Raw genomic sequence first — 24,271 nt, 5'->3', positions numbered from 1 at the left:
TATGTTTTTGGACAGTGGGAGGAAACTGGAGCGCCCGGAGGAAACCCACGCAGACACTGGGAGAACATGCAAACTCCACGCAGGGAGGACCCGGGAAGCGCACCCGGGTCTCCTAACTGCGAGGCAGCAACGCCACTGTGTCGCCCCCTACATTTATAACCACTTCTAATCCATAATAGTAGAATCAGATGTTTCCAGATTATGTGCCAGCGTTTAGAACATCCTTTGGGAGTATGCGGATACCCCCTGTCTGTCTTATACCACAGATATAGGGGGGCTGGTGTTCACTTTGTAAATGACATGTGTGTTGTCATCATGCTAAGATTAACAGAGCTCTCTAGGGCCCTCAGAAAAAAGGCTGTGTGTGGATGCCTGTGAGTCTGGCAAGAGATTTAAAAAATATCACCAAATTACTTAGAAATCAATCATTCCACTGTATGGAAAATCATCAAAAGCCTGTTAATTTGCACAGGGCAGGCTGGTCCAGCAAATTCAGGTCAAGTGCTGACTGTTTGATACTAAAAAACTCCAAGAACCCCCAGATTTCACTATGGGATCTGCAGGTAACTCTTGCAACAGTTGTTGTCAAAGTGAATGCATCTGCACAATTAGAAAGAGGTCACACAGATTTGACCTGCATCGAGGTGCTTTGCTGTCCAAAAAGAATGTTAGAACAAACCTGCAATTTGCTTCGTTAAGACAAAGACGAGGCCTTCTGGATCAATGTGGTCTGGACAGAAGAATCAAATAAGAGTTGTTTGGCCACAGTAATAGTATGTTTTTTCACAATTCAAAGACCGCATTTCAGGAGAGCAACCTCACACTAAGTGTGAAGATGTTGGAAATGTTCTACTTTGGGCTTATTCTGCTCCCTGAGGGTCTGGGCAGCTTGCAGTTATCGAGCCATTTATGAATTCTGCTTTATATCTGTGTGCTAGAGGATAATGTGAGGCCATCTGTCCAAAAGTTGAAGGTTGAACCAGAAATGGACCTTTCAACACAATGATGATCTGAAGCACACTAGGAATCGACCAAGGAGTAGCTCATAAAGAAGCAATGGAAGGTTATGGACTGGCCTGGTCAAAGCCCTAATTTGAATCCCATTGAAATGCTGTGTTGGGATGTGAAATGTGCAGTACATGCAAGAAACCCCACAAACATCTTGAAACTGAAGGAATAGTCAAAAAAATTCACTGAATCGATGTTAGAGACTGGTGTGCAGTCATTTCTGCTAAAGGGGGTAATACCAGCTTCTGTGGCCAAGGGTGGAGTTACTTTTTACCCAGTAGAACATTACATCTGTATACATTTTTGTTGAATAAATGATTAAAACAGCAATTTTTTCATTGTCCGTTTTATCCTTAACCAATGCTGACATAAATATCTACTGTTTGCCTGTTCAGATATTTTCGAAAAGTCCGCAATTTCCATAAGGAGGTGCACTTTATTTATCACATGTATGTTCCTTGTTCGATTAACAAATGCATGTCACCAATTGCTCCTCTTTGCCTCAATGGTGTGTGATTTCTGTGAGTTACAAGTGTGCAGTATTTGAATTTCAAACCCCATTTGTCAACCAGCAGCCAATCTCTGGGGGAAATCTAGAACAAGCACCAACCATTCAACACCTAGAGACACCCCAATAGAGTAATGTGGCACAGCTTTCAAGTCCGGCAATGTTATTTGGCACAAAAGGCAGTTGGGATACAGTAGCCAACAAAGTGTCACAATCCAGTTTGTTATAGCTGCTGGCATGCTATAAACTATATGTCATGTGACTGGTACTTCAGATTCAGGCAGTTGGCATCATTTTCGTATGGCGTGCAGAACTGTCTCTACGGTGGTTATAGGCTTGGTTGGTCAGGCTAGCGATGCTCCAGAGGGGAAAAAAGTTAAAGGTGGATTCCACACTTAAAAGGAAAGGAGGTGTGACAGTGCAGGTTGGCGCCACACTGCCAGTTGCATCCTGGGAGCCTCTTGAACCCACCACACTCTGTAAAATAATCAAGGGACGAGCTGAGCAAACAAGGACACTCACAAAGCAAGGGGTAGGTGCATAGGGGAAATAGATTTCGATTTTTTTTTTTTATTACAAACATAAACGGAACAATGTCCAAAGTGCAGTGCAGTCCTCAATAAATAAATAAGCCTAAAAAAAGGTGACTGAGTTGGAAAATCAGAATTAAAAACAAGAGTAAAAACCAACAGCCATTGGGTCCTCCATCTTATCTTCCTGGCTCTCCCATTGCTCGCTCAGCCAGTGGAGACACTAACAGCTGTGGTCCTTACCACCCGACATCCGTCTTAGCTCCCTCTAAGCGGCGCTGGCCAGACTGCTCCGGGTCAGTTCTTCTCCCATCTTTCTTCTTGCTCCCCTGGGGTAGGACTCGCTCTTGATCACACCCACTCCTCGAGAAATAACCTGTAGGGATGATCCGCCGCTAGAACATTGATCCTTATCTCCTTTGTGGGGCCGTCAACCATGCTGTTTATCACACACAATCATCCTAGTTCTCCTCCCGATGCTGTCTGTTCCTTCGTTTTCTTTCAGCCTTATCTTCCTCATTTCTCATGCCGGCTCCCCCTTATGCCTCCATGGCCACAGCATATCAATCGCAAGGTGCAGAAAGCCAATGAAGCAATTAAAACCGAACACACCCTCACTTGCAGGCATGCTCCGTCGCAATCGCCACACCAACCTCCCACAGCCACATGAGCACACACACCCACGGATGTCGAGCCAGCTATTTATTTAAAAACAGAGTGGCTGTTTAGCCATGGACCCACTATACCACAAGAAGTTGCAATGTTTTGGCTATACAGCCTTTGTCAGTTGTGCAACTGTAAAGGAAAGAACAGGTAACATATACAGGAGGGGATGGAAAGAACAAAGTCATGGTAGATGGAGAAAAGGTCAGAGTAGATGAGAACAAGCTACCATTAGAGGTGAAAGGAGAGAATGACACATTAGTTGCTCATTGAGACCTGGGGAAATGTGTGATGAGCTTAGCTTGTTCAGTTCGTCTTTATAGCCCAGTGAAAGAACATATAACTTGAGATCGGTGTGGCTATAATAAAGTATGTCGGGTGTTCTTTGATTTTAACAACTCAAAGTGCTCCCTGAAATGGCCTACTAGCTGTCTTTTTTGTTTCATCTATGTAGATGCCTGGACACTTCTACAAGAAATGCAGTAAATACAATTTTTAGATTGGCGAGAGGTCTGTTTTATTTATTGAATTTACCAGGAGGACCAGATAGAAGTGTATTGTTGGTGACATATTCGCAAGAGATCCAGCAGCTCTTGTTACAACTTACAGTGCCTGATGAGGAATGTTGCTCTCTTCTGTGAAGTGAGCTGTGGGACAAGTAGTTTTGCATAAGTTAGGTCGATGGAAGGAGGTCAAGGGAGGGTTTGGGAAGAAAAGGCTCCTGTGAAAGGAAAAGCCTACACAATGAAGAAATTTTAGTTTGAACTTCGGTAAGGAGAGTGAAAGGGTAGAATGGGAGGACCAGCGGTATGTGGCTTTCATTATTGGGGTTTCACTTAGATAAGATGTTACAACATCAATATGACAAATGTGAGGAGTCCATTCAGTCCATCCTACCCGTTTGTTTAGCTAACTTTCTCAATATCTCATCCATATTTTTCTTAAAGATTATCAAGGTTTCTGATTTAAATCCATGTCTTGGTAGTTTGTTTCAGATTTTCACAACTCTTTGTGTTAAGAAGTGCTTCCTGGCTTCTGTTTTAAATGCACTTCCCCTAAATTTCCACTGGTGTTCTCAAGTACATTATTCACCCTTAAGCCGAAAGAAGTTTGATGGATCTACTTTATCAATGCCTTTGAAGCATTTAAATACCTTAATTAGGTCCCCATGCACTTTCCTAGTTTAATTGTCTGAGTTTGTCACAGTTGGACACGTCCTTATGTTTTGGGATGCACTTGAAGCTGTACAGAGGAGAGCAACCAAGTGCTGCTATGTCTTTCTTGTACATTGGTGACCAGAACTGCACACAGTACTGCAGAAGTGGTCATATCAGTGCATTATTATATAGTTTGAGCATAATGTCTGCTGACTTAAATTCAAGAGTTTTTATGATCTAATGTAATATTTTATTTGCCTTTTTAATTGCTTTTGTGCATTGCTTAGTCAATGAAAATGTTGAGTCTACATAAACCCCCAATTCCTTTTCAGAGGTTGCTTCCTGAATGACGGTGTCTCCCATTTTGTATTTAGAACTGATGTTCCATTTGCCCAAGTGTAACACTTGGCAATTTCCTATTTAAACTGCATTTTCCAAATGTTCGCCCAGTTCTGAAGGTTGTCCAGGTCATTTTTAATTTAAATTTTTTGGCTGCCTCCTCAGTGTGTGCCATCCTACTAATTTTAATATCATCTGCAAATTTGACAAGTTTTCTAACTATACTAGAGTCAGTGTCATTAATATGAATCAGAAAAAGTTACAGTCCTAGGACAGACCCCTGAGGGACTCCATTGACGACTTCACTCCATGTGCTTCATTCTCCTCTTATCTATACTCTTTGTCTCCTTCCGGTAAATCAGATAGATATCCAATTTTGTAGTTTATCTCTGATGCCTACAGTATCTGGTTTCAGAATTAATCTTTGTTGTGGGACGACTATATCAAATGCTTTTTGAAAGTCAAGCTAAATTATGTTGCTTCTTCATAAAGATCTGAAAAACTGGTTTGGCAGGACCTTTCTCCCATAAGCCCATACTGGCTGCTATTTAGAATATTTTTTATTTTTGCAGTTAGGAGACCCGGGTTCATTTCCTGGGTCCTCCCTGCGTAAAGTTTGCATGTTCTCCCCGTGTCTGTGTGGGTTTCCTCTGGGGGCTCCAGTTTACTCCCAGAGTCCAAAGAAATGCAGGTTAGGTGGATTGATGATTCTAAATTGGCCCTAGTGTGTGTGTGTGTGTGTGTGTGTGTGTGTGTGTCCTGCGGTGGGTTGGCACCCTGCCCGGGATTGCTTCCTGCCTTGCGCCCTGTGTTGGCTGGGATTGGCTTCAGCAGACCCCCTTGACCCTGTGTTCGGATTCAGCGGGTTGGAAAATGGATGAATGGATAATTTGCTAATTTATTTCTTATAATAGTCTCCATAATTTTGAATGGCATATAAGTAAGATGAATTGGTCTATAATTACTAGAATCCATTTTATCTCCCGTCTAAGATTGGAGTAGCGTTTGCAACTTTCCAGTCCTTGTGTACTTCTCCCTTCTGAAGTGACTGCTGAAATAAGCCTAATAAGGGTTTATAGGTGACATCTTTCATTTCTTTCAAGGCCTGCTCCTGGCTTAATTGAGGGCTCTGTTCACAACAGGCGAGGGGGTATCCTCTTATCATTGAAGCACTCTGAATGAGGAGCTGCTTCATTACAGATGTCTGACAATGGAGTCTAAGGAACTGTAAAAGTCGTAGAATTTTTACTATGCCAAGAATGCAAGGAGCCTTACAGAAGGTAACTGTGAGTCATTTGTTTTGTTACAGACAAGAGGTTTTAAGTCCTGGAAATCTAATAGAAAGACTGCTACCTTAAAATGGTAGAGGTGTGGTGGAAATGTTGACTGTAAACATGAGAGATGGGTTGAAATGTGTAAAATCATTAATGATGGTTTCTGGAAAACAATCGTTGATCTGTCTTTTGTACAGGTCTTATAGAAAGCCTAGTAGGAAGAAAAACACTAACCACCCAGCCAAGGAAGATACTGGCATAGCTAGGGTCCCACTCTAGTGCCCATTGCAAAAAAAAGTTATTCTCAAAACAAAAAGCATGGAGGATAAGAACCAGTCCTGCCCGTCTAGTGAGGGTGTTCATGGGAGGATCTTGGATTGGACAGCTGCTCTGTGCCTGTCTAGTACCCTTGTATGCATCTTTTCACTGTGGAGTTGAGTAAAGACCTGTCTCATTGTGTGGCTTGGTATTGGGGAATGTCAATTTAGTAGACCAGTTTATCTCCTAGTGCGCTATTTATTTTTGACCGTGTGCACAGGTTAGGGCAGCAGGTTGGCTCCGTGGTCAGCTATAACTTAAAAAAAAATGCATGTTTGCTGTCTGTTGGGATCTTTCTCAATTTTAACTTGTCTGCTTGGATTTTTTTTTCCACATCCCAAAGACCTTAATTGAATAAGTCATTGTGCCCGGCTGAAGACTTTGCACCCTACCTAGAGTTGGTTTGTATGTTGGAACTCCGTGCTGCCAGGACAGGAGACGACTACCTGTGACTGTCCACTGGATAATAAAATGGATGGATAGTTGCAGGCCATGCAAGGAATCATGGTATCCTTTTTTTCTGATAGGCTTAAATAGTATTGTCTGATCCATCTACTGTTACTCTAATTTGCCAACCTAAAGCCACTTTACACTTTTCTACCTAAGAAATAAACAGCAGTTGTCTGTCCAGGCTCTCGACCAACATGGTGGTCTTCACCACTATTGTCCTGTTCTGTCTATGGCTTTGTTGTTTCCCCTTGTTTGTTTTTTTTTCCTCTTCTCCTAATTGTTGCCAGCAAGTTTTATAAGAGCTGCATGCATCTGTCTGGGCCATCGGAAGGTGGGCAGTGCTGACTGGTACAGGGCAGGGTGCCACAACTGCACGGCAGCTCTCTGACACTCTGGAATCATTTAGTTGAGAAACAAAGCATAATTGACACAAATGCCAGGGTGCGTCATAAGCTTACACATGTGCCACCATGATCTCCTAGTCTGTGGGAGGCACCAATAAAGTTTAATGATTAACTGCATGAAGCTTGGAACAGCCAGGTGTTGATGGAGCCTGGTGGTGTTTAAAAGAAAAAAAAAACTTGAAACCAGAAGGCTCTTGGTCCAGCTGCAAAGCGGAGTCGCCCATATCTGCACCCTCTGTATCCATGAGGTATGCAACAGAAATGCCCCCAAATGAAAACATTGAACAGAACAGTGCCATGGGCAACAGTAGGGGGGCTAGACAAAGGCCACTCTGTTTTGGTTCAAAGTACGGCCAAGAGGTTGTCATGACAACACTTATTCCCCTTGCCCTGGAGTCGGCCAAAGACTGGCAGTCTCTGACGTATTTGTGCTTGGCGGGGTGGGGAGGGGAAGAGGTGTTCGTGTGTGTGTGTGTTTTTTATTTTAATAAACCTCTCGGGTAGTTAGGTCAGTTAAATGGGGTCACCCAGCACACTTGTAAAGTATTTTGTGAGCTAAACCACCCCTGCCTTCCCCATCAGGCACGTTACCAGGATATGGACGGATAAGCCAAGTGGCCATGACATTCTGTTCAGATTGTTCTGACTCCTGTGGGGAGCACCTGTAAGAGTTTTTCTCTTCCTGGAAGCTAATGTCTAAAGGTCAATCTGCCCAGCCTGATAGTGCATTGGCCTTAATAGCAGCTAATATGCCTGTGACAATGTGAAGTCCAACCCAGATGACCAGTTTTCTAACCTGCTGTAAAACTGGGAGTTTCTGAGATGCCATAAAAAAAAACCCTGCACACACAAAAGGCTCCATTTAGACTGGAGACCATTTGATGGTAATTAGCAAATGAGCTTCATGCTCTGGAATCTTGCCAGCTTCCACCCACCTGCCAGCAGGCTGGCAAAGTCTCCCAGCTGATGTTTATAGCAGCACAAGCAAAGAAGTCAGATCAGACGGGAGCAAAGCAAAGGGTCAGAAATCCAGGGAGGAAAATCCCAAGGTAATGTGGCAGTAGGAGGGGTGTGGGTGTGGAGAATGGCATGTTGGCATGGGACGTCAGGGGCCTACATTAAAAAGGCAGGTCTGGAATACAAACCCACGCCTGTTGAGCATGGCGGCAACGTGCAAATTAAGGATGGTGGGCAGCAGTAAGAGTTTTGGGATTAAAATAAGGCCGTAATTGACATTTGTCAGTGTAAGCAGAGGAGCAGAAGGAAAGATGTCAAATTAAAAAGAAAAGGAGGGAATGGCATACAGAAGGCAGAATAAAGACACGGGTCTGTGTGATGGGGCAGCAGAGTTGTGAGCGGTTTTGGCTGGTGTCTCATTTTCCCAGATAGATATGGAGATCCTGATGTAACTACTGGGTTGTTTGAGCAAAGGGACAGCAACAAGAAACCCAGTGGAGAAGCACTGGACCTCTAAGCAAATGGGCAGCTTACAGGTAGGACTTGGCTTGTCCCTAGTGGAGAGCTATATGGTCCATTGTTAACCTATTTCTGTCTCTTTGTGCCATGGAGAAATGAATATCCAAAAGTAATAGCAGGGTCTTGAAGGCATATCAAGGGCTATCATGTTAGGTCATATTTGCTTGCTAATACCATATGACTGAAACAAGGGTGTTTTTAAAAAAAAAAATAAAATCAGGCTCACTAATTCTCAGATTGCTAACAGGAACTGCCCGTCCTTAAAGCTGGAATAATTGTCAACTCAGAATCTGGTCTGGTATAAGAGTGTGTGCGTGATTATGCCCTCTCATGGAACAGTGCCCAGCTCCAGCCTGGTTCTAGCCTTCCAGCTTATGTTGCCAGGGTAGACATTGCATCTGTGTGACCCTGAAGTGGATAAGCAAGTTAGAAAACAAATTGACTGATGAATGGGTGCAAGTTTATTTACATCTACATTGAGGTAAGGTAGTATTACTCACTAATGGTGGTGCTGGAGGGTGGCAACACATATATTGGTTAGTACAAGCATGTCATTTTACTTTAGACTGTACATGTGAAAATAATGATCCTTTAAAGAAATGAGAGTAATAAATCTACGTCCTGGAAATTAAGGTAGATGTGCATTCCTTCTTCCTCTTTTTGTCTTTTCCCATTTCTATGTGGGGTCGATGTACGAGATGAACGTTCTCCATATAGCTTGGTCCTGCACCTCCTCTCCAGTCAGACCCTTTTCCTTTATCAGTCCCCCTCACCTCCCCTTTGGCTTCATTCACTATCTCTTCCTTTGTACTTCCATTTCCATCTCTCATGCACTGACATGTTCCTTGTCTGTCCCCATCACATGTCCATACCACTTCAATCAACATTCCTGTACTTAAATTTCTCTCCCACTTTTGTTGTACCCCTGATTGTCTCATTTCTTATTCTGTCATTATTTTTTTTTATTTTTTATAAATCTATACTTTTTATCTCAACATTCTCATTTCTGCCACATCCAACTTTTTTGTTTTTTTCCTGCCTTCTCTTTACTGTCCATATCTCTGCTCCACACATCATTGACGGTCTTACCATTATCCTAAAAGCTTTACCTTTATCCTTCACCTTAACTCTTTGACCACACAATACTCCTGATACCTTCGTCCACTTCTTAAATCCACACTGCACCCTTTGAGTTCTCCGTCTTTGGCTACTACTTTTCCAAGATATTCCTCTTTTGAGTAGTTCTCAAGTAGCAGGATCACATCAGAATCCTGATCATCAATTCTCTAACATCCAAAACACTTTGCCCTTCTTCCAAATGCAAACCAGCCCAACTTGGTGCTATTCACAAGCCCTGAGAAGTAGATCGGGTTAGTGTCAGGAAGGGCATCCAGCTGAAAAACTTTAGCCAACACCTTAAAGATGACATCCATCCAATCAGCTTGGGAAAGCACACAGTTCATCAATTATGGTAATCAATATACAGTGGAACCTCGGTACACGTACAACTCGGTTTACGACCAAGAAGTTTGCCAAACTTTTGCCTCGGTTCACGACCGCACACTCTGTATACGAACAAGCCAGTTTCCCTTTCGGTTTGTACATGTTCAGTCTCTCCCTGTGCATTTCCTTTGCAGAGAGAGAGAGAGCGCACAAACACGCGCACACACACAGGCAGCGTGAGAGAGGTGCGTGCGCGCACACACACACACACACACAGGCCGCGCAGGAGAGAGCGCCAGACACACCGGCAGTGCGAGAGAGAGCTGGACGCATTAAGGTAGGAAGGTAGTTAAAGAATGCACTGGGCTTGCTGTTTCCAGCGATTGGTTCATAGCGTGCATTGTTGCACTATTATTTTTCTTGGTAGTTTATTAAATTACGGATTTTTCAAATGTTCGTTTTTTCCCTGTGCTTAAAACTCATTAAAAAAAGTGCTTTTAGCCAGCGTTTGGTAGCGCTATAGCGCAAACTATTGTAGTGTTAGTTTTCTCTGTTGTTCAAGGTTTTCTCAGTGTTATTCATTTAGTTTACTATTACGCTGTGCATTCTGTGGTTTAATTAACTATATTTGTGCTTAAAAGCTTAAAAAAATATATATTTACATACAGTTCGTATGGTCTGGAACAGATTAATTGTATTTACATACATTCCTATGGGGGAAATTGCTTGGGTTCACGACCAAATCGGTTTACGACCAGAGTTTTGGAACGGATTATGGTCTTGAACCGAGGTTCTACTGTAATTACATTTAGGATTATGGGAGCAGAGAGACTGTCACCAGAGTGAAATGGTTCAGGGGCCCACCCTCTTCATTTCACGTTTGTTCTCGCACAGAGTGACTAGCCACAAATCTAAGGCTTTCAGGTTGTCTAAGCAGCAGCAGCTGATCCACTTGCACTAAAGGAGAATCCCCTTTCGGCTAATTGGGTCCCTAACTATGGAAGCTCTCTGTTTCAGGGTCCCTGCACTTGCCCCTTTCCTAGAGCGAAGCTAGGTCATGGCACCTTTTATCTCTTGTCCAGGAATTTGTTCTGGATGACTTCTGCCTGCTCAGCTGTTCATCCTTCCAGAGACAGCATCAGCGGAGTGAGACAAACTCCAGGTTCTTCAGATTATTGAACAATCCTCCCTGCTGTTGTACTAAAGGAGTTCTAACTCACAGGCACCAGGTTTGCAATTAGTCTAGAAGCATTGCCAGTTGCATTTTTAGGCTCATCAGTGATCACTAATTGAAGAGGAAAGTGTAGCAGATAGCAGTGAAGTTGAAAGAGTGAGCCTGCTGCTTCTGTGTAATGCAAAAAGATTCTACTTGCACAAGCCTGATTATTCATTTGAGCTGAGAGAGTTTCTCAGCTGGATAAACTGCTGTTTACTCACCCAGAGGCTCCAGGTTCGTAGCCAGCCTCTGCTTGTGGGACCAGCAAATGAAGGAGATGGAACCCTGAGTGATTCCTCATCAATAGCAAAAGTAGGCCCATCCAGGATCACTTGTTGAAGTGGGGAGATTGTAGCGATGAGCAGTGAGGTTAACAAAGCTTCGCAATCACCGGTTAGAAGTCCGAGGATTGGCTACTCATTTGAGCTGAAGGAGCTCACCTTTAGTTCACCTGGATGAACTCCTGCTTACTGACCCAGAGGCCACAAGCTTGCAATCAGGCTTTCTGCGTATGATTCTAAAATGGAGAAGGATGTGGGCTTGAGTGATTTCTCACCAGTAGCATTTTATGAACTCTACTTGGATCACGTGATGAAGAGCGTAGCGAAGTGCAGTGAGCCTGGAAGGGCGAGCCTTGGGTTGTGGGATATGAGAACCTTACAATTACAGAAGCCAGATTACTCATTTGGACCAAAAGACTTCTTGCTTAGATCAACTGGATAAGCTTCTATTTACCTACCTGGAAACCCCAGGTTCATAGCCGGCCGCTCCCTCTTTGATTGCAAAACGGAGAGTGTGTGTTCTACTCTAAGAACGGGCGATTTCAAACGGTGCCTCAAAATAAAGGATGTAGTCAAAATGAAGTAAGGGTCAAAATCAGGAGAACAGTATGGTAACTAGGGAATCCATTCCTGGATGAGTTTATCCATTCCCAGGAATTTGGGAATCCCACATGTTATTCCCGGGCTCCTGGGGATGACAAAGTGCATGGGCATCTCATGTGAATGGTTTTAGAACGACCAACACTTATTTTTAATAAAACTACTGCAATATGTTGACACCAATAAAAAACTAACCTTATCTACATGCTGTCATATAAGTACATGTATCTAGTTCAGGGGTGCCCACACTTTTTTTTTAAAATGACCAGGTTGAAATGATCTACCTACATTAATAATATATATATATATATATATATATATATATATATATATATATATATATATATATATAATATAGAGAGAGAGAGAGATAGATATAGCATAGTTTTACTGTCAAATAATGCAAAGCGTATGCGACACGTGTTTTGCACTTTACGTTGCGCCACAGCGTGTGGTTCGTTTATTTGACAGCATGTAGATCGGGGTAATTACATTCATGGTATTCGTAGTTTGAATCATAATCTGATTGCATGGGTGGTTACCTACCAGGTAACGCTTGTGTTGGCAAACATCTGCCACAGTGCCCTCTTCAGTTGCGAGAAGCAGATCATAGAATGTTGCAAAGTTTTACTGTCAAATAATGCAAAGAGTACATGACACATGTTTCACTCTGATTCTGGGCTCATCAGGCGTACACATTCACTGCACGCCCTCTCGAGAATCGAACCTCGGACGTCAGAGGCGAAGCCATGGCGTGTGGTTCGTTTATTTGACAGCATGTAGATCGGTGTAATTACATTCGTGACATTCGTAGTCTGAATCACAATCCTGATTGTATGGGTGCATGTGGGACGACCAGTGTGTTAGAAGAAAAGAGATTTCAGACTGGCCGAGAAGAAAAGAGATCTCGGAATGGCCACCCTGTATGTCAATCAAGTGGCAAATGTGATAGGGAGGATATATAATAGACTAACGTTTAAAATTTTTTTTTTTTTTTTAATTCAACGCGATCTACCTGATCAGTTACTGATACACTTGTTCTAAACAATGCCCACGCTTGCCGTTGCTCTGAAACCCCGCCATTTCAGCTTTTACTGATGCATCCAGTTTCTTGTCATGATTCTGTGATGGCAAGTTTCTTGGCACAGATAATGCGGATGCAATAGACTGACGCATTGCAATTTCAAGTTGCAGTTCAAAGCTATCGTCTGAGACGTCAATGAAGTCTGCCCTGTCCCGGCATTCGTGAGCTGCAGAGTGCAGACTCCTCCCAGTCCACTATACTCCGTCTTAGTCAGAGCCGGGAGACTGACGACTGCAGCTGGTTGACTGAATTAATCTGCAAAATGCTACACCGTGGGCCAAAAAACCATGCCACTTAATTATTTTCAACTATAACTCTGTTATTTCTTGATCGATATTTATACGCTATATATGCAAGCTTGGCCGTTCACAGTTTCCCAGAAATTAGAGCAGTTTCATTCCCAGGAATGCGGGAATGAAAAATGTCCGGGAATGGATTCCCTAATGGTAACCAAAGCCAAAAGGTAGATTCAAATACACAAAGAATTGCTAAGAGTTCAAAACCAGAGAAACAAAAATGGTGAAAGAAGATTTTTGAGAATCTGTGTAGTCAGAGGAGAAATTATTCTCTTCAATGATCTTTTATCCTGTTGCATCGTGAATGATGACCTCTCGGGGACGGTCCTGGCAACAGGAATCAAAATGGTGCTGTCGGAAAGGACAAAATGGCAGCAATACAACTGCCCAAATCGAAAGCCAGAAAGAGAAGTAATGGCAAAAAATAAATGAAGCTTTTGAGGGGAAAAAAAGTTCATGCAAAGAACCCTCAGGAGAGATGTAAAAAAATATTCAAATAGGTAACCCTGAAAGTGACAGAGCTCTCGCCAGTAACTTTTGTCAGCTTATCTGGGAACACTCAATGCCTGGAGGAATATAGTAGAGAGCAGCGAGGCTGACAAACAGAGAGCCTCACAATTATCGTTTAAAAGTCAGACATTTGGCCAAAGGAGCCTGACTGGATAAACTGTTGCTTATTGACCTGGAGATCCCCGATTCACGGTCATCTTTGTGTAAGGGCATGAATCTTAGCGAATCTGAGTGAGAGAGCGCGCCTTGCAATTGCAGTTTAGAAGTCAGAAGCCTGATTACTCATTGGATTGTAGTGGCAGAACACAAGAGGTAGCTGGGGATGAAAACATGACCAGGAGGTGTTCGGAAACATTGAGACATAGTTGAAACAATGAAAGGGATCAAAAATGTGCAATCAAAAACTTGAAATGGAAACCAAGGGGTAAGATGCGAGTCAGAAGTCGTGTGGGGGGCAAGACGAGCCGTAACCAGAAGCACAAGCCTAGCACTAGGGCCTACGTGAAATTGAAACTGAATTATGAGTAAAGAGAAATATGGGTTCTTTGTTCCTTCATTGAAGGATAATGTATAGTGTGACAGTCATGTGACATCATCAATGGTTGTGGTTCCATGGTGCTTCCACAAGGTACTGCATGAATAAGAAAACAACAAGATGTGAGCATAAAATAAGCTGTTAAAAAATAAACCACAAAAATTAAATCCTTGGGTGAAAAAATAAAATATACAAAAACCAGTAACTGCGCACTGCACAATAACGTGCCGTGAATACACTTGACTCTTTCTCTGTACGTTTAGCATTCGTTTGCTCAGAGGTTGACATGCTTGCTGTTTCCTGAGCAGCTCTTCTTTTTCTCCACTCTAGTGGCCCGCTGCTTCTCTTCTTCCGTCGGCATCTTTTTGCGTTAAAAACTGCTTCAGTGTTTGCATTGCAATTACTTTGTACATTTTCCTTAATTTTTCACTTAAGCTGGCACTTAAATCATTCTTGAGGCAGATTGAACACTTAAGATGTGAAGAGGTGTAGGGGAAGTGATGGCGATGGAAGTAGAGAATGAGAACGGCGTCCGTACACATGCGCCGCACTGCTGGCTGCTGCCGAGAGTTGATTCTAAAATAAAATAAAAAGAGGAATAACCTTGGAGGTCAATCATCACCACGAAAGCGGATAGTAGACGTCACGTAGTAGGTGTGTACCAAATTTCAGGTCAATAGGTCAAACGGTTTGCTGGCTACAGGTGATTTAAAATCCTGGACAGACAAACGGACAGCCACGGTAGCGTATTATATAATGTCCATCCATCCATATCCTAACTACAGGGTCACGGGGGGTCTGCTGGAGCCAATCCCAGCCAACACAGGGTGCAAAGCAGGAAACAAACCCCGGGCAGGGCACCAGCCCACTGCCGGGCGCGCACACACACACACCCCAAGCACACACTAGGGACAATTTAGAATTGCCAATTCACCTAACCTGCATGTCTTTGGACTGTGTGAGGAAACCGGAGCGCCCGGAGGAAACCCACACAGACACGGGGAGAACATGCCAGCTCTATGCAGGGAGGACCATGGAAGTGAACCCAGGTCTCCTAACTGCAAGGCAGCAGCGCTACCACTGTTCCACTGTGCCGCCCTGATATGAATACAGCAATGCATTAATATAACCAGAAGGAAGTTCTCCTTCAGTTCAGCTGGCTGAGCTGCTAAGTGACCCAGAGACCCCAAGTTTGCAGGCAGTTTGACAAACACGTCAAACTAACAGGCCATAATTCAGGAGAGATTTCTAACCGTTCATATACAGTGGTACCTTGAGATACAAGTTTAATTCACTCCGTGACCGAGCTCGTAAATCAAAATGTTTGTATCTCAAATCAATTTTCCCCATTGAAATTAATTGAAATGAGATTAATTCGTGCCAGCTCCCAAAAAACCACCCCAATTTTTTGTTAAATGTTTTCAACATAAGAAAAATGTATTTATAATGAACAAATACTGTATACAAACAAAATAAAACCTAATGCATAAAAGAGAATCTAAAGAAATAGATGTTGGTAGAGCCGATTAGCGTATGTATTTTTACTTTCACTTCATTTTTGCTTAACTTCATTTTCTTCTTCACTAGTTTTTTTTTTTCTTTTTTGCCACACTTTAGTCACTTTCATTCACAGGGCGTTTCAATAGAAACCTGTCCAAGGAGCTTTTGTTTCTTGAATGTTTCTGAAATGAGTTCGGCGAGTGTCATTAAATAGCGCCGCTGCACAACCAGTTGCAACTTTTTCAGGGTGTTTCTTTTCAATAAAGTCCGAAACTTTTTCCCACATTGCCAACACCTCCTCCACCTCTGGCTCCTCTGTGATACCAATCACCTGCAGAACCTCTGTATGTTGCTGCGTCTGTAGTTCCGTCAACTCCTCCGTCGTCCGTTCCTCGGAATGTGCGGCGACAAGCTCTTTGATGGCTCATATCTCAAATTTTGGCTCATAACTCAAGGCAAAAAATCGACCTAGTGACGGCTCGTTTCTCAAAAAACTCATATGTTGGGGCACTCGTAGCTCAAGGTACCACTGTATTAATGTATTTGTATGCTCGTCCAGGATTGCACATCGAAGGGGCGAGTGTGTCGGAGAAGCTGAAGGAGAGAGTTTTGCTTAAAAGTCTGAAGCCTGATTTCTCATTTATGCAATAGGAATTCTTCTTTAGTTGGATAAGCGGCTGCTTTCTGAACCAGCGTCTCCGGGTTGACTGCCGGCTGCTGTGTAATATGCGAGCCTCACAAGTATAGTTTAGAAGTCTAAAGTTCGATTACCCATTTGGGCTGAAGGAGTTCTCCTTCAGTTCAGCTGTGACCTAGAGGCCCAGTGTTCACAGCCAGCCTCCATGTGCAACTGTGAAATGGAGGTGGTGAGGGCCCAGAGGTCATCGGTTTAAAGTTACCACTTGACCTAACACAAATTGGGATATGGGAGGAACATGAGAACAACATCCAATCTCCCCACACACTTGATTTAGAATCTTAGGATTGTGAGGTAGCAGTGCTAACAACTGTGCCACCGTGCAGCGTAGGACACAAATTGACAGCCCCAGATCTTGGATCAAAGAGAGAGCTTGCAGGCAGATCACAGGATGTCTCTAGTTTTGCTTCTGTGTTGGGCAAATCTAATGTCTGTGGGTCCTGTTGCCATATTTATTTATTTTTTTCTCTCTCTCTCTCGGTCTTTCTCTGCCAGGCTGTAGCACATCTGTGGGGCTGCAATGACAAGTCCGAGCAGCAGTCATGCAGAAAACCCGGGTGCAATGTCTTCGAAGCCGCCTGCCATGCCCAAGCTGCAGGTACAGCGATCTCTGTCAAGAGAGACTATCACCATCCATTTTTCTGCCTTCGGGAAGGAGGAAGAGGAGGAAGAAGAGGAGCTGTATGGTGGCTCCTCCTCTTCGCCAGAGGAGCTGGAAGACCAAAGAATTGTGACTGCACTGGAAGCCAAGGAGGACCTCCTCTTTGAAACCAGCGGGCAGTTTCCTGTGGATTCCTCTACCTCACACAGCGTGGCAGCTCTGCCGGCAAGCTCCTTCTCCTCAACTTCAAGCCAGTCCTTGGAAGCCAGTGAACCCCAAGTGTCCAGCTCAGCCATTTCGGGCATGCCCGTAGCCACAACCAAGTTAGCTAGCACTTCCTGGCCTTCAGAACATAAGGCAGTCGCACTACTCTCTTCCTCGGGACATACAAGGCCAGTAGTACTCTCCTCTGGCCTTTCAGCATCCGTTGCCCAGGGCAGCAAGCCGCTGGTGAGCCTTGTGAAATCCTTGTCCACTGAAGTTGAGCCAAAAGAGGCATCTCCATCACCAAGGCACCGTCATTTGATGAAGACTCTTGTCAAGTCCCTGTCCACAGACACCTCGAAGCAGGAGACGGAATCTGTCTCTTATCGGCAGCCAGACTCGCGGCTCAACCTGCACCTCTTCAAGCAGTTCACCCAACCACGGGTGACCAGCAGTGACTCGAAGACCGCACCATCCTCACCCCTGACCTCCCCATCAGATAGCCGCTCCTTCTTCAAAGTGCCAGAGGTGGAAGCGCGCATTGAGGACACCAAGCGTCGTCTCTCAGAGGTCATCTACGAGCCCCTGCAGCTGCTCAGCAAAATCATGGGGGACGAGGGTAGCAGTGCCAGCCACAAGCCCAAAGCTTTGTCATCCAGTGCGAGTGAGCTGACCAGCCTGGCCAGTCTGAACGGGCACCTGGAGAGCAATAACAACTACAGTATCAAGGAGGAAGAATGTGATTCTGAAGGGGAGTGTCTGCAGGTTGACATGGAGCCAGCAGCAAGAGAAATCCCTCCAGACCTGCTTCAGGAGGAGCCACTAGGAGAAAGTAAAATCCTGGCAGCAAGTGCCACAAAAGATGACCGGAATAATGCCTCCTCAGTGCTGGAAAAGTGCTCGCTGTCAGCCCTGGCGAGCAAAGAGGACGAAGAGTTCTGCGAGTTGTATAGTGAGGACTTTGAACTGGAGCCTGAGGCCGATAGGCTTGAGGAGCTGCCAGAGGGAAAGACTGTGTCACCCAGGGAGAGTCTAGATGTGGGCAGCGAGGACGAGGAAGACGAGGCCCCAATTCAGCCCAATGTGCCATGCAGGACCTTGTTTTTCCTCATCATGCTGGTGTACGCCTACCTCGTGCTGCCTCTGCCCACCTACCTGCGCGGTCTTTTTCTGGGAGTCGCACTGGGCTTCATGACGGCCGTCGGGGTTGTGTGGGTAGCAACACTGAAGGGCACAGGTCATCAGAGATTGGCCAAGCGCAGGAAGCATCCCTGGAATACTGCCCAACTGGACATCAAGGAGCCTGGGATATTTAAGGTCAGAATGTTTACGTTTTTTTTTTTAATCTTTGTCTGTCTGTGCCTTATTATGGGGTATTGCACATTCCTTTAATAATCTCCATGCCCCTTTCCCCCCACAATAAAAACAATGGCTTCCTGTAATCCTGTGTCCCATCTCTGAACCTCACTGTCGGTGAGCTCTTAGTCCAGTCCAGTTATCTCCAGTTATCCAGTCCAGTTATCTCAAAACCCACTTAATACAGTCACAGGAGTTAATGTTTGAGTGGACATCTCCCATTTGCTATCTTGGCAGGTGGCCATTTATTCCACTAGTTACCCCAGTACTTTTTGAATTCTGTCACAGTACTTGTACATGTGGACACTGGATCTGGTTGACCATTTCTCCTCTCTGGGACTGACCTTTTTTGGTTTATTTATTTTTGATGGAATCTCATTGGGCATAAGCAAAATACTTTCCTCATCATCAAGCTGGGTGGGTTACATTATACTTGAAACCTTAAGTTTGGTCATTTAACTGAAAAGAGGCAGCAATGCTAGCCATTTCCCAGTTAATGGTGTAGAGGACATCTTAAAATCATGGGATGGTGCTCTATCCTAGTTGACTGGATGTAGGACATCTTTAACTCCTAGTAAGATGCTATTTCCCAGTTGGCAAGCAGCAAGATATTTTTTAGTCTGTGACAGGGTGCTCTGTCGCAGTTGATGTTGTGACGGACCACTTTAATTCATGGCATGGGACTCTGTCCCAGTTGACGGTGTGTGAGGCATTTTTAGTTCACAGGGTAGGGTTCTATCCCAGTTGACAAGTTGCTGGACATTCTTAGTTCATGACAATGCACTCTGTCTCGGATGAAGAGGTGAAGGTCATCTTTAATGCTTGGCACAGTGCTCTGTCCCTGTTGACAGTGCAGGGCCCTGCATCCCAGATAAAGACGTGAAGGGCATCTTTAATTTATGGCATGGTGCTCTGCCCCAGTTGATGGTGCAGTGGACATCTTTTATTCATGGCATTGATGGGTTGCTGGACATTTTTAGTTCATGACCGAATGCTTTCTTCCCAGATGAAGAGGTAAAGGTCATCTTTATTTCATGGCATGCTGCTATGTCCCAGTTGACGGTGTGTTGGACGACTTTCATTCATGACATGCTGCTCTGTCATAGTTGATGGTGCGCTGGACATCTTTAATGCATGGCATGGCACTTTTTCCCTGTTGATGGGTTGTAGGACATTTCATAGTTCTTGACCTGGTGCTCTGTCCCAGTTGATGACAAGGCTGCAAGACATTTTTAGTTCATGACAGGGCGTTCTGCCTCAGATGAAGGACATCTTTAATGCTCGTCACAGTGCTGTGTCCCAGTTGATGGGCTGCTGGACATTTTTTAGTTCATGACAAGGGTGCACTGACCCAGATTCAGAATCTCAGGACATTTTTTGATTCATGGCATGGCACTCTATCACAGTTGACAGGCTGCAGGACTTTTTTTTTTTGCCTCCCGTCCCCCCACCGTTATGGTGTCTAATGTAATGAATGGCCAGCATCATGTCACCAAGTTGTGTTCTCTGCGAACTGAGCAGCCTAAGTGTTCAGTTATTGCAACAAGCTCGGTGGTTGTGTTTCTTGCTATGCTCTCTGCAGCATCGCCCATTCTTGTGGAGTAAAACCACAACAGTCTGTCTTTATATGGTGCTGACGATTAGCTCAGTGCATAGCAAATGACAACTGTCATCCAAAAAAGAAAAAGTGTCTAGTCTCATGGATTCCACTTCCAGGGCCGCTTTCCTGGTCTATCAGGGTTTGCACATTCTTCCAGTGTCTGCGTTGATTTTTTCCTCTCACATCCCAGAGATTAATTGAAGATTCTGAATTGGCAGTATGTGAGTGTGTGCGTGAGTGGGACCTGCGATCAACTGGTGCTCTGTTTAGGTGGTTTCCCCTCCAGCGTCCATCCAGTACATACTGGGACGGACTTCGGCTCACATGAACCTGCATTGAGTTAAGGGAACTTCAGAAATCATACGTGATTTATGTAATGCTATGCAAAGGCTGAACACAGAACTGAAAGAAAACAACTCCTGGTGATCTACACTAAAATGTCTGTTAGGTCTGCGCCAGATGACCTCTTAACAAATAGATTAAGATCAGTCTAGGCAAGGGAAGAGAAAGGTGGTGCTGACTTGATGTGACATAGCTGGTCCATCTATGGAATCCAAATAATCTACTTGGTCTTGGGATTGCAGTGCCCATCAGACTAAACTTAAAACAGTTAGACCCAATACACATTATTGTTATACAGTGGGTACGGAAAGTATTCAGACCCCCTTCAATTTTTCACTCTTTGTTATATTGCAGCCATTTGCTAAAATCATTTAAATAAATTTTTTTCCTCATTAATGTACCCATAGAACCCCATATTGACAGACAAAAAAAATAAATTTTGAAATTGTTGCAGATTTATTAAAAAAGAAAAACTGAAATATCACATGGTCCTAAGTATTCAGACCCTTTGCTCAGTATTTAGTAGAAGCACCCTTTTGAGCTCATACAGCCATGAGTCTTCTTGGGAAAGATGCAACAAGTTTTTCACACCTGGATTTGGGGATCCTCTGCCATTCCTCCTTGCAGATCCTCTCCAGTTCTGTCAGGTTGGATGGTAAACATTGGTGGACAGCCATTTTTAGGTCTCTCCAGAGATGCTCAATTGTGTTTAAGTCAGGGCTCTGGCTGGGCCATTCAAGAACAGTCACAGAGTTGTTGTGAAGCCACTCCTTCGTTATTTTAGCTGTGTGCTTAGGGTCATTGTCTTGTTGGAAGGTAAACCTTCGGCCCAGTTTGAGGTCCTTAGCACTCTGGAGAAGGTTTTTGTCCAGGATATCCCTGTACTTGGCCGCATTCATCTTTCCCTTGATTGCAACCAGTCGTCCTGACCCTGCAGCTGAAAAACACCCCCACAGCATGATGCTGCCACAGACCAGAGAATCAGACCAGAGAATCTTATTTCTCACCATCTCAGAGTCCCTTAGGTGTCTTTTAGCAAACTCCAAGATATATATATAATATAACACACACATATAGGTAGTCTCCAGGTTACGGACATCCAAATGAGGACGCAGCTGCGATGCATGCGCCTCAGTAACTGCCGCTCCGTCATCTTCGGCCTGGGGATGTTGCAAGCGGTGGCTGGAGAGGGGTGATTTCGCTGCTCGCGCAGTGTAGTGTCCCTCGGGCGGCTCCCGACGGTAAACGGTGACCCGTGGTCCATAGTCACTGGGGCCACAGCTATCGCTCGTGTGCAGGACGATGGTTCGTTGCCCGCCCACTACGCCGCTGCAGCTACTGCTCCTGACTGAACGCAGGCTGGATGGAGCGGAGGGGGGCTTTTCACTGCCTGCCCAGCACACACGGCTGGTAATGCTGCAAGCGGTGACCCGGTTGTGGCTGAATGGAGGCCACTGAGGGTGAACGGGGCGGTGGGGGGTAGCATTGTAGTGTGCATCAGATGGCTGCCTGTTGAATTGGGGTTGGGCGATTCACTACCCACCTTTGGCCGCACCATGTTCGTTCTCGGTGGATGGACGCTGCAGGCAGTGTACTGTAGTGGTGGTGACTGTGAGGTGGGCTGGTGATGAACCCCCCCTCGCCACCCCCATTCATTCTCAATAGCAAGCCTGCTTGTACTGTTATGTACTGTACATAGCAGGAAGTTGTCTCCTGTCAGTACATCAGACGTGTTGACGACGGGTGCCTTCCTGCTGTGATAGCGTGTACAGTGCTGTGCAGAAGAGCTCATCTTAACCTTTTGTTTTCACCCTTCAAGAATGTCCCTGAAACACAAATCTGATGCAAGTGCTGGTGACAAAGTAAAGAAGAGAAAAACCATCACCATTGAAAATAAAGTAGAAATAATAAAAAGGTCAGAGAGAGGTGAAACTCCATCATTCATTGGCAGAGCACTTGCTTACAGTCGGTCAACAATAGCATTTATTAAAATAATGTGTAGCAGTGCTACTAAGTAAGAAATTTATCTCCCAGCAGTACTTGCACGGGCTGCTGGGGTCAAAGGAGGTTAAAAGGAGGGCAGGGGGCAAGTAGAGAAAAGTTTGTTTTGTTTTGATGCGTTGTGTGTTACGTTTATCTGTCGTGCTGCCTGCTGTTGTTTAAACCTGAATTAATTCAACTTAAGTACAAACCTACAGTCCCTATCTCGTATGTAACCCAGGGACTGCCTGTATATAAAAAAAGTGCTCACCCTTTGGAAGTTTTGTACATTTTATTATCCTACAACACTGAATCCCAGGGGGTTTCATTTGGCTTTTGACACTGTTCAACAGAGACTCTTTCAATGTCAAAGTGAAAACAGATTTCTGCAAAGTGGTCTAAATTAATTGCAAATATAAAACACAAAGTACAGGGTGAGTCAAAATTATGTTATCACTAATGGCACTGCTATTGTGAGCCACTAGGGGGCGTAGCACCACCCTAACCCAGACACAGGTTTTGCCACACTCCACACGTTTATTTGCAGTTTCGCCAGTCCACAATACCAGTAAACGCAGCTCAACACACCAACACCATTCAGTCCCTTCTTGCCGCCAATCCCTCCACTCCTCTTCAGACTTTGTCCTCTCCTCCCGACTTTGGCCACTTATGGAGTGAGGCGGCTCCGTTTTATAGGGCACCTGGAGTCCATGCCTAATGAGCTTCATCTGGCCACACTTCCGGGTGTGGCGGAAGCGTGACCAAATAAGGCCCTGGAAAGGTCCACGCGCCCCCTGGCAGTGGCCATAACCCGTAGCCCCACTGGAAACCAAGGGGGATGCCCTCTATCGGCCCGGGGAAGAAACTGTCCCGACAATCCGCTTTCCCCCAGTCCTTCCACACTTTGGGCGTTCTGGCCAGGCATCCGCCACACTATGTATATACTTGTATACAACTTTTTTGGACAATTTATGTCCCATATGGTACATGTGTTGAACATGATGGCAAACCGGTTGAGACATTCCTGTAAAACCATCTTGCACATATGAAGTATGTTTTGTGAATAAATTGTTCCTGCCATTAAATTGTTAACATAATTTTGACTCACCATGTACTTGATTACATAAGAGTTCACCCCCAGTAATATAACACCCCTAAATCATCAGTGGTGCACCCAATTAGTTTTAAAAGTCGGAGAATTAGTTCAATGGAGACCACCTGTCTGGGGTTTCACTTCCAAATGCACCTGAATATGTCTAACCTACACAATGAAGACAAAAAAGCACCCTGTTAAAAGAGGATTGAAAAGTCAGGGGATGGAGACAGTAAACTATCAGAATCAATGAATATCTGTTGGAGGCCTTTTAAATTGCTCATTAAGAAATAGAAAGAGTATGGCAGAGCTGTAAATTTGCCTAAACATCCACAAAACAGATACAGACTAGTAAGGAAAGGAGGGCACCAAGAGACCATTTAAAGGAGTGACAGGCTACAGTGGAAAAGCTTGGAGTGGTTGTGCAGATAGCAACCGTTATCTGGGTGTTTCACTAGTTGCAGCTTTTTTGTTTCTCTTCTCTGCTAGTGTTCGCCAGAAGGCACATGGGTGACTGTGAAGTCAACTGAAAGATGTTTCTGTGGTCTAATGAGACCACACTTGGGTCTTTTAGCCATCAGACTGAATGCCATGTTACTCTGTGCATTATCAGAAACACAACATTCCCGCCAAGGTGGCAACATCATGTTGTGGGGAATGCTCCCCTGCAACAGGGCCTGAAAGGTTTGTAAGGGTAAAATGAATCCAGTAAAATTACAGTGGGACCCGAACTAATTTCCCCCATAGGATTGTATGTAAATACAATTAATTCATTCCAGACTGTATGAACTGTATGTAAATATATT

General features: G+C 44.4%; 1 protein-coding gene across 3 annotated transcripts in view; it reads left to right on the top strand.

Annotated features, from left to right (window-relative positions):
• The window catches only part of tex2 (testis expressed 2), a 71,771-nt gene that overhangs the window by 8,280 nt on the left and 39,220 nt on the right, over positions 1-24,271 (top strand). For all 3 annotated transcript variants that reach the window (XM_039740736.1, XM_039740735.1, XM_039740737.1), the window contains exon 3: positions 16,785-18,411. In XM_039740736.1, the coding sequence (XP_039596670.1) occupies positions 16,810-18,411 (1,602 nt within the window). In that variant the 5' untranslated portion in view covers positions 16,785-16,809. The remainder of the gene's footprint in view (positions 1-16,784; positions 18,412-24,271) is intronic.

The sequence above is a fragment of the Polypterus senegalus genome, chromosome 17 (assembly GCF_016835505.1).
Source record: "Polypterus senegalus isolate Bchr_013 chromosome 17, ASM1683550v1, whole genome shotgun sequence".
In the NCBI taxonomy this organism is placed as follows: domain Eukaryota; kingdom Metazoa; phylum Chordata; class Cladistia; order Polypteriformes; family Polypteridae; genus Polypterus; species Polypterus senegalus.
This window is presented reverse-complemented; position numbering and strand designations above follow the sequence as displayed.